Below are 11,246 nucleotides of genomic sequence, written 5' to 3' on the forward strand. Positions count from 1 at the left end.
CTGGGAATTCAAGACTACCACCCACGAGAGTGTAGGGATTTTGATGGGATTATTATACATAGGTGATTTCTTGAAACTGCATGCTGATGAACATCCTTTGTTCATTTGTTATGTCCAAATTTGAAATCTTAAAGAGTCATTGTTTACAGTAAACTTGTGAGTATGCAATATGGTTAACATGGAAGCCATGTTTTAGGTGATTGATTTCATTGTGTCTATTTACAAAAATATTACAGGAAATACTTGTTTTCCTTGAGAAAATTTTTGAGGATTTTCCATCTAATGTATCATACTTTTGATGTATGTGCAATTTCTTCTTCCAAGCAAATAGGTTTTATTTATTTGAATTTTAAAATATTTTTTTAAAGAAATTAGCATTGTGATATCCAAAAATACACAAAATATATATGTACGTACATTCCAACAAAAAAAATGTCTTTGTTTATAAATATTTCTATTATGTACATTTTTATTTTCTTTTTTGACTTTAAATTGAGGTTCTTTCTTTTTCTTAAAAATAATATAACGATATTCTTTCATGAATTCACTCTTTAAAATAGGTGCACATTTCAAGGACCGAGGAAAAAAAACAGATTCTTCACTTATTTTTAGCATTTATTTGAGAGTATATCCATGGATTAAAGGATGTTGCCTTCACCTTTTGTTCGGTTGATTGAGTCTCTTTTCTCAAAATGTACCCTCTTTCCCCTAATAAAGCACCTTGCACGGATTAAAGGGGCTCTTCTTTCCAAAATTGTTGATAATTTTCATCATAATGAAAAGAGAAATATATATATTACTTTCATAATTATTCTTTCTCATGTACATTAATTTCTCAAAAAAATGAAGAATTGTTCACAAAATTTTGTTTCTTCCTATAATAAAAACAGTTAAGTTCTAGAAATAAGAAAGATGAATACAAAAAATCCGAGGAAAGATTGAAAGAAGCGGTCTTTGATCAATATATAAACCCAAGTGAAAAAATAAAAAAAGCAAGTGCGTGCATGTCCGCTTTTTTATGGTTACTTTCATTTTGTTATGCTTCCTTTTTCTTTTCTTTTTTTTGAGGTTTGATTTTGATAGTTTCGAGAAGTCTAAAGTGACTGAGATTCAAACTCTTTTGTGTTGCATGGGAGGCACAAAACCAACGTCCTCCATTCCTAAATAAAACCTTGGAATTCCCAAATCACATTTTTGTTATAGCCATTAGTTTTGTTTTATTTCCTCATTAAACATACAGTAGAAAAGATAAGCCATCATTCTGATCAATCTTTCTAGAAATAGGTTTACAACACAAATCGAGTATCTAGGTAATCTTTGAATACAGCCATAATACACAAGAAACTTGTCTTTTGTAATTTAAAAAAAAAAAAAATCAATTTTACAAAAATACATTAAATAGTACAACTCCAGAGATTCTTGTATAGAAAGATAAGAGTGTATTTGTCCATTACCTCTTCCTTATGCCACTTTACCAACATGAGGTGTGGAAGAATAATAGACTTTGTTTAACTTGAATCTTGATTTTGCCTATCAGTGACAAAATGGCATACTCCATAAAAGAACCAGATGTAAAAGCTGGAGAAAACAATTATAAATACAATAACTTCCCATAAGTTTATTTTGAAAGGCAAATCCAGAAGCATTTTACACCAATTTACTTAACCACATCGATCCAGGATATATATGCAATAATTTCTTCCATCATTTAGTCATATGCATCTTCTCACACTTTTGCTCATATCAAACGGGACTAGTGGACTCTTGTTCTCCAGACACCAAAGGAAATTCATCGAACCGTTGAGATGCACCCTGTTCCTCAGCCATGCTCTTCAATGATTCGTAAACTTGGTACATAGACCACCTATCCCTAGGACTAGAAGCCACACAATTACATGCGAGTTTCAAGAAACGCGCAATGTCTTCATCGTTACCTTTGCCAGATAAACTATCATCAATAGCATCGCTGATTCGACCAGAACCCGAAAGCTGATTCACCCAGTCCACAAGATTGCCATTAAACACTTCATCACCCACTAGAACTTCAAGTGGCTTTTGTCCAGTTGCCAACTCAAGAAGTATGACCCCAAAACCATAGGCATCCCCTTTAAGAGAAGCAACCATCGTGCTTGAGTACTCTGGAGCAATATATCCAACTTCACCTAAAACTCCACACGCATAATTACTCTCATTAGATCCTGAAGTTGCCAAAAGTCTTGCCAAACCAAAGTCCGTTATTCGAGCATCAAAATCCTCGTCAAGAAGAATGACGCTCGAACTAATTATCTGGTGCATGATCGGAGGATGACACCCATGGTGTAGCCAAGCAAGCCCCCTAGCCGCCCCTAACGCAATCCTAAACCTAGTCGGCCAATCCAAGACATGACTAGCGTTGCCACTCAACTTCGAACCCAAAGTCCCATTCGACAAGTGTTTATAAACTAAGAGCTTCTCCTCCTCCACCAGGCAGAACCCCAACAATGGCACCAAATTCGGATGCCTCAACTGTCCTAACCCATTCACCTCCATCACAAACCGCTTCTCCTCCATCCTACAGGGACTAAGCCGCTTAACGGCGAGTACAGACCCGTCCGGCAAATAAGCACTATAAGTTGTCCCAGTCCTACCCGATGTTAGCACATTTTCCTCACTAAAATTTTTCGTGGCAGCCAACAAATCCGCCAACTTGATCTTTACAAGTGGCTTCTGAAACAACCTGACTTGATTAAGCTTGTGAGCGCTCAGCCTCTCAGCCCAACTACTGTCGCCATCATCTCTTCCACCAATTCCATATCTTCCCCTTCTCCGCTTGCCCAACTTCACAAAATACCACCACCACAGACCAAATCCCAGCAACAATGAAGCAGCGGCACCGAAAACTCCCGCAGCAATAATAATGGCAAAATCTTTCTTCGTCAATCCACCACATTTCCTCAGCGGCGTGCCGCAAAGGCCGCTGTTCCCACCAAAATCAAGCTCCAAAAATGCACCCTTGAAGGACGGAACCCGTCCAGATAAATCATTATTCGCAACAGATAGCTTTTTCAACCTCCCTAAATTCGATAACTGGTGAGGAATAGTACCGTTAAGCTCATTATCATTCAGAATCAAAGTGTTCAGATACAAGCATTTCGCAAGATCCTCCGGTATGGGGCCGATCAAGTAATTGCGCGACAAATCAAGAGTCACCAAATAAGGTAACCAACTGCATATTTGCGAAGGAATCGTACCTGAGAGAGAGTTATAAGAGAGATCTAACGTTTGGATGTCGTGGCATAACTGAAAAGAATCCGGAATTCTCCCTACGAGACCAAAATCGCGGAGCTGTAATCCAAAAATACGGTTCTCAAGGTCGTTCCAGCACGAAACGCCCGCGAAATTGCATGCGAACGTGACTGAACTGTTCGAGAAAACCCATGAATCGAGCTTCCCTTCCGGGTCGTCGAGGGAGTTTTTCAGTCCCTGCAGGCACCTCACATCATCTACAGAGGCGGAGAACGAACTCGAGCAGAGCAGGAAAAGTAACAGCAGAGAAATGGGTATGAATCTAATGAAAAAATAGAAAGGAATCATGATTGATAGCGATGAAACAGAATACTTGGTGATCAAATTGAAGATAAATATCATTCAAGAAAAGGAAGTGCTGTTAACGAAGAGACAAGACAATCTTCTTAGTTCTTCTCTCTGCATGAACTTCGGGGAGCTATTTATTTCAACTTTCAAGCTTGAGAATATTCTCATATTTGTCAATTTGGTAAATTTTAATCTAAATTAATACTAACCTTCAAATTTTATTCTAAATGACATAGTATTTAAAAATGGGAAACGTTCCTTTCAAAAAAAACAAAGGGAAAACGTTTTTTTTTAAAAAAAAAATTTGGAGATGTTTATCATAATCAATCTTCGAATCGATATTTTTTCTCGATACGAGACATTGTTGTGATAATATGTAGAGTCTTCGATAATTTTGATCATAACATATATTTAAACAACATTATATATTTCACTCTCTGTATTTATTATGCTGATTTTATGAGAATTTAAAATATGTGACCAAGAAATTTAAGTATGGAATAAAATAATATCTTTCTAATTTGAAGATTGAAGACAAGAAACAAACCACCATACTATGTGGCAAATGAAATGGGCTCGCTATGATTTTTGTGCTGAACTTCGATCGCAAGTGATGCTTTGATGAAGTGGTAATGGAGCAAATAACCGAGGGAGGTGTATTGTGATTAAGCGGATTTTATCTATTAATTATCAATGACTAATAAATTTTTTTATGTAATTTACGTCAAATGATATAATAATATAATTCTATAATCCGATGTTGTTGTTGTTCTTATTATTATTAAAATCATGAAATATCGCATGCATTTACGAGTGGGTTACCTATTTAGCAGTTGGCCGACAAGTATCATCATTCAGCTTAGGTAAAAAAAAAAAAAATAGATGTAAATTAGTGTATAAAAATAGTTCCGTCAGCCCCAAAGTAAAAAACATAATTTTACCACGTCTCTCAATTAAATTTTAGGATACGAGATGATATTTATTAATTTAGAGCATTTAATATTAAGACTTTCTATTTATTTATTTGTTTGGTTCAAAAACAAATATAAATCAATTTTTCATTTGAATATATTTTTATGCTTTAGTTCAACACTCTTTAGTGGTATTTCTGCCTGCTCCACTCGTCGTTCACGAGAGTTTCCCATCAATGAGTACTTGTGGTTAAACCAATATGAGAGACGTGCATTTTGTATGGATCAACTTGTAGTCCTCCATTCAGGAGAGACGACTTCTTTGAGAAAAACTTCAATTACTATCATAAGACATACGAGGTTAATAGATGGTTTCGGGTGAATTTAACGCAATGTTAGATATGTATGAAAAACTTGATAGCTGACGGTTCGGATGATGGTTGTGTTTTGAACTCAGTCAATGACATATCTCTTATCTCATGGAGAAACCATTGATGATCATTTATTGTTCAATTCCTGCTCAAATTATATATCGAATATGATATAATTAATCATATAACACAAATTATAATTATCTATCCATATTTTATTGTTCATACTACAACGTACGAAACAGTGGTGTTGATTAGCGAAATGCCAAAAATAGGGGTGAGACGAATCATAATATATAAAGTCAAACAACAGTTTTTGGTTGCGTGGGCCAAGATGATGAATCTGTATACATGATACAGCAACTAACCTGGGCCTGTTTGGTAGATGGGCCAGGACTAGTGAAGCCCAGCTACAAATCGAAAAAGAATTCAAAATCTAAGGGGGTGTATTCAATCTAAACTTTTAATGACTTTTATGGAATTTTAAAATCTAGAGGTATTCAATCTAAACTTTTAATGACTCTATATATGTTTAGTGGTATTCAATATGGATTTTGGTAGAGTTTTAAAAAGTCATGTGGTATTCAAACTTGACTTTTTAAAACTCTATAAAAGTCAAGAGGTATCCAAAAAATCCATAGATTTTCAAGGATTCTTATTTTATTATTCATGTACAAACCTTGAAGCCTTATGTACAATTGCAGAAAATCTAAAATATTCTTCCACCTATACCAAAGATTTTGATGGACTTTTTTTTTTAAAAAAATACGTTATCTCTCTTCTATCTCAAGCCATCTCTAGGGTTCTTCTCTCTCTCAAAATTTCTTCTATTCAAAGGTATGATTGGTCAATCTTGAATTTATTATATTGCCAATATTTATGTGTAAAAATAGATAAATTGTTGTTTTTTTCTTGTATCATTATGATTATTGTATTTCATAAATTGTTCATTTTAATAAAATTTTATTATGAACTTATAATTGTTCATTAATATGTTGAATTGACATAAAGAATTGAAATTTTGATTTCAATAAATTGGATAGTTCATTTGTCGTTTTTCACAAATTAAATTTATTTAACCTTTAAATAAGTAAAATTTATTTGCATTTTCATAAATAAAAAAATTTAAAATTTAATAGGTTATACATGTCCAATAATTATTTAAAAGAAATTAATAAAAAAATAAATCATAATTATAAAAGTTTATAAAAGTTTACAAAAGTCTACAAAAATCTTGAAAAAAAATTCTATAAAAGTCTATGAAATTTGTTTTACAATTCCATGAGATTCTATAAAAATCAATCAAAATCCACCAACTTCACAAAAGTCCACCTTTTAAAAAAAATCATTAAAAATCATTAAAAGTTTAGATTGAATACACCCTTAAATCCTAAATTACAGTGGGACGCGCTTTCCCAAGTTCCAACTAAATTCTTCGCGCTTAATCAACCTTGCAGCGACGCCGCATTCCCCAATGCGGCGTCGTATTTGATTTTGACACAATTCAGGCGTCAAATGAAATCTTTCTTTCAGTATCAAAAAATTCCAGCTCCTCTTCCCGTCGGAAATCGCCGATTTCGAGGCATGGCGGTGGCGGATGCGGAGGTAATCTCTTGGCGATGGATTTCAGAGCTGATGCACTGTGTTGAGGTTATCATCAGTTTTGATATTTTATGGTTTGGTGGAGAAAATGGACGCATGGAAGAGGGCATACGCGGAGATGATTCTGAAAACAGCGAAAGAGGCGGCGTCGCGCGTAATGGTGTCGGAGCTGAAGGCTCGGAGATTGGAACAGGACTTGATTTCCACGAAAGAGGAAGCTGCTCGAATGCTGCTTCGTTTAAAACAGATGATCGATAGAAAGGTCTGTTGGAAAAGATGAAACTTTTCCCGCGATTGCTTTAGTTATCGACTTTTCGCTACTTGAACTGGATTTGTTTGTTGAGAATGAGCAATGGCTTATTGTTTTCATAGATTAACTTTTTCTTGTTTATTTTCGTGAATTAGTTTGATTGAATAATGGTTTTCTTTCTTCTTGTTTGTTTTTCCTTTGCGTCCAATGTTATCATTGAGTTCTGATATGAGATAATATGATGAGGATCAAGAATGGATTGTTATTGTTGGGTATGATCTGAAACTTTCGTGTTTGGCTTTGATAGTTTAGTTGAAGATTATGAACAAGTATTTGGTATTGAAATGATTATCAAATGACTGATTACAGAGAAAAGAAGAAGAGGTTTCGTTCATCAATCAACAAAGAAAAGTTGATGAGCTGGGATGTCAGCTAGATGAAGCAGAAGGGATCATATTAGAGCTTAGGGCCGAACTGAACGAAGCTCGGGAGCAACTCGATCAGGCAAAGCACAGGCCTGTGCTTTTCTTTGAGAAAAAGTGAAAATGGGAAAGTGAGTTATACGGCTGCCAAGTATAATATAAGTGGTTATGAGCAGTTAAAAGAACCGCTATTGTCTGGGCCAGAACTTCTCACTGGTGATGGCAAGCACTTTCGTTTAGATAAGCGAAGCCAAGAGGTGAATTCTGAATGTTATGTTTATTCAGTCGACAGCCAACAGAATATGACCCCCATAGAAGAGCCATATATGTTAAGGAATGGATGTACTCTGGCAGTTCGCATGACTGAGATGAACATAGTCAGTGAGGATTTACCTCTTGGAGAGAAGTTAGATCGTTTTGAGGATTCAACCAATGTTGAATGTATGCATATTGTTGGGAGTGCTTCTGTGTCTGTTGGAAATATCGTTCCACATGGGAAAAGTGAAGATGTCTTTGTTGTCCGTAGAAGCATAAGAAAAAGAAAACTCAAGCATTGGGATGAAGTTATAAGTGCTTGCTCTCATCAGTTCAAGAAAGCTCGTCTGGCCGTTTCATCTCTATCGTGCTGCAAGAGTAAGAAAGTCAGACACCGTGTGGAATCTGGTGATAAGTTGAACACAGGTGACAAAACTGAAATTGGAAAAAGTCTCGATTGTTAGAAGAAAACCCAAATGATGAACTCAGGCATAATGAAAATCCACCAGATACAGACATAGAATTGATAGATGTTCTGGTAAAACATGATGAGCATGATGCCATGTTTCGGTTGGATAATGCATCAGAGATTGATTGTGATGTGAATTGTGTCATTGCAACTGAAGCATCTAATCTTAGCTGTGATGACCGCGAAAGGGTCTTCAAATATACATTCAGTAGGAAATGGAAGGACTCTATGATTTACCCTGATAACAATTCTTCTCCTGCAGATAGCCCTTTGAGAAAGAGTTCCGGAGTGAAACAAAATGGTATTTCAGACTTTCAATGCTCAACGCTGTTGATTAAATCATCCGTGGACTGCAGAGGACTGGCGCAAATTGCTCATCAGGTTGTAATCCTTTACTCTGTATTGAATCACGTTACTTGTTTGGTGGAACGTTTCACTGTGACTAATGATATATAACGAGGGAGTTGTATTTTGAAACTATATCTCGAGCCCTTATGATGAGAAAAGTGGTGTATATTGTTAGAATTCACGTGCATTTAATATACAATTATTTGTTCAAAAAATGTTTAGTCTCAACCAAAAACACTCTTAGTAGCTGCTTTGGTGCACCGCAAGTGTTTTCTGAGCAGACGAATGCTCTATTTATGTTTGTGTTGGAAATTGACATAAGATCAACAATTTGGTGCACACAAAGCCCATTTACTTGGTAATCAACACCTCGTGTAAACTTGTTTCTCTACAGCTTATTTCTTTGTGTGGAAAAGTTGGTAGCAATTAACTTACTCAGTCGAGATTTGCAATGGTTGAGCCACTTGAAGAAGAAGCCTGATGTTTTATATATTCCCTGAAGAACTGTAAGAAAGTGCCCAATATTCCTATTCATGATTTCTCATAGTTGGTCATTCTTGTATCTTTCTGGGCGACTTTTTTATTATTATTACTATGCCATTATCAATTTTGCCTTAAAGTTTCATGTTTTGTTTTGTTGTAAAATATATGCTCTTATTTGTGGTAGCATAAACTGTAATCTTAAAACTTGTTTGAGATTGCTGGTGGTGGAAAAAAGGGCAATGAGACCTTTTGAAGTTGTATCTAGCAAGCAATGAAACCACCTTTTTTTGTTTTTGTGGTGACTTTCAAGTTCTTAGTTAGAAAAGGTGATGGTATTTTGCCAAAATAAAATATATATTTAGAACTTCTTTTCAGAGTAAATCTCGTCCTCCAAAATGTGCTGAGTTGCCATGTTTGATTAAAATTTTCGATCTGTCTTAAATCTTAAAAGTATCAGAAAATTTGAGACCAAATCCTGTGAAGATGCAATCATCGACTTAGAGAAATTTGGGCAGTTTTTATTCTCCTATGCGTTTCATTTTAACCCCATGATCAAAGAGAAAGGTACACAAAGAAAAATGGACAATGCCACCTAAGCATTAGCAATCAAGTGCTGAGATTTAAGAAAAAAAAGAAAGAAAGAAAAAGAAGTTCCAAATTGGTTAATATCCGGAGATATTGAGCAAAATAAATCAAACCATTTAAATTATTGATATTAATATCTTTTAAAAATTTGTTGTTGCTAAGTGAGAGATATTTGTTGTTTATGTGAGGAAGGGTATTCTTTCCCACTGAATGAAATCTCTCTCATGAAATATGCAGCCGCATAGGTAAGAATTTGGAGAACTAAAATGTATTGTTTTTAGAAGAATATTTAATTTAAAATATGCTTGTCAAAGATATACAAATGTTATGCTTTCTTCCATGTGGGCTCAGAATGTAATATTAAACACTAGCATAGCATAGGCGTGCATTCAGGTGTCGACCAATTCAAATCACCTCCCAAACATTTTTCTGTTGAGTCAGATTTCAATTTCTCAAATAAAAGCATGCGCTATAATACTACCCAACCCCACTCGATGGTCCCTTTTTTGGCCTTGTCCCACTCTATAAATTTGTCATCATCTTTAATATATGAGATAGAGACGTGAATAAAATCCTTCATACAACATTATATGTTACACTAATCATTAATTGCCACTTATGTAGGATAGAGCGTTTGTCGCTTTACCAAAAGATATAGTTGGTGTTAATGGTGCAACTCAAATCTTTTAAACCGTACAGCAACCCAAACACCACGGTTCGACCGCTCTACCAAGCAAGATAATTATTGTACCCAACAACTTATATCAAATTATAACTGTTTTTTAGATTCTAACATAGTTAAAAGATTGTCACACCAGTAAAAACCCAAACAAAGACAATCAATTGTAACAGAGCATGTATCAGGAAATGACGTCCGAGTTCCTTTCCCAATGTATTATGTTAGAATAGAATTGTTGGATTTGAGAACTCTAAGCTGGAGTATTTGATGATTAGCCTATTCCACTGATTCTGCTGCACTGCATCATGGCGAGAATGTTTTTTTGTCCCTCGTCAAGGACATGTCAACTTATCATTACGAAGCCTGCAAACCCGTTTTCATTTTGCCCCCCACAAATCAAGCGCCGAGAAAATAGCCCAAAACCGGAAGAACTCGACTATAAAAGGCGAAAATTTTGCTACACTCCGAGCATGGTAACTGAACTTATTGAAAGCCCATTTTTTTTATCTTCCAACTAATTAAGAAGATTTGTAGGCGTTTTATAATGGCAGGGGAGGCTAAACGAGACGACCAAATGAAAGCGGTCTGGTTCGCAGCCGGAACAGCTGCGCTGATGGCCTGCATTGAACGTGCCACCTTTGTGTCCCTTTTCACACATTGGCGAGTGTGGGCGTTCCTCGTGTTGAACCTCTTGCTCTTGGCCATTCTCTTCACTTCCAAATCCCAGACTTCATATCCTGACCACAGTTCTGATTCACAAGATGGGGATGCTGATCCGGAACTTGATAAGAAGAAGAAAACACAACTATGGCAGCCTCAGGTTTCGACTAATGTAATTGCTCGCGTTCAATTTGTAGAAAACGCGACAAGGATCAATTGTGAAGAAGATGGGAAATTGCAAGAAGAAGCCCAGTTCGAGTTGACCAAGGAGGAACTGAACGAGAGAGTTGAGAATTTTATCGCCATGTTCAGGCAGCATTTGGTTTCTGATTCTAAGAGTTCATGTGTCCATCCAAAACGACATCAGACCGATTGAATTAACTCAGCTCGTGTTCTACACATACCTCTAAGTAACGAGCTTGTTAACGTGCGAACACGACGGAATCGACGTTTTGTTTTTATAATGCATTACCATTATAGTTGTTAATTCATTTTGATTCCTTGTACCATATCGATGGAAGAATCTATGTGATTTTTGGTCCGCTGTCGCTGTGTTATTTAATTTCAGTTTTAATCCGGAATTTTTGTACTTTTGGATATTTTTAGTAAATTTTCTGATGTGACATAGATGTCAATGA

The 11,246-nt window shown here is 35.7% G+C and overlaps 3 protein-coding genes across 3 annotated transcripts; 2 read left to right on the plus strand and 1 right to left on the minus strand.

Annotated features, from left to right (window-relative positions):
• Positions 1 to 1,598: 1,598 nt before the first annotated feature.
• LOC140804674 (probable inactive receptor kinase At1g27190) lies at positions 1,599 to 3,733 on the minus strand. The gene has a single exon (XM_073160764.1). The coding sequence runs from the start codon at positions 3,625 to 3,627 to the stop codon at positions 1,744 to 1,746; it is 1,884 nt and encodes a 627-aa protein (XP_073016865.1). The 5' UTR covers positions 3,628 to 3,733; the 3' UTR covers positions 1,599 to 1,743.
• A 2,572-nt stretch (positions 3,734 to 6,305) lies between these two features.
• On the plus strand, positions 6,306 to 9,027 carry LOC140806293 (uncharacterized). Its single transcript, XM_073162863.1, has 3 exons — positions 6,306 to 6,460; positions 6,543 to 6,719; positions 7,077 to 9,027. Exons 1-3 carry the CDS (start codon positions 6,371 to 6,373, stop codon positions 7,248 to 7,250), a joined length of 441 nt encoding a protein of 146 aa, XP_073018964.1. The 5' UTR covers positions 6,306 to 6,370; the 3' UTR covers positions 7,251 to 9,027.
• A 1,465-nt stretch (positions 9,028 to 10,492) lies between these two features.
• LOC140805655 (uncharacterized) lies at positions 10,493 to 10,984 on the plus strand. The gene has a single exon (XM_073161911.1). It carries the CDS (start codon positions 10,493 to 10,495, stop codon positions 10,982 to 10,984), a length of 492 nt encoding a protein of 163 aa, XP_073018012.1.
• The last annotated feature ends 262 nt before the right edge of the window (positions 10,985 to 11,246 follow it).

This window comes from Primulina eburnea, chromosome 11 (genome assembly GCF_022965805.1).
Source record: "Primulina eburnea isolate SZY01 chromosome 11, ASM2296580v1, whole genome shotgun sequence".
NCBI classification, from domain to species: Eukaryota; Viridiplantae; Streptophyta; class Magnoliopsida; order Lamiales; family Gesneriaceae; genus Primulina; species Primulina eburnea.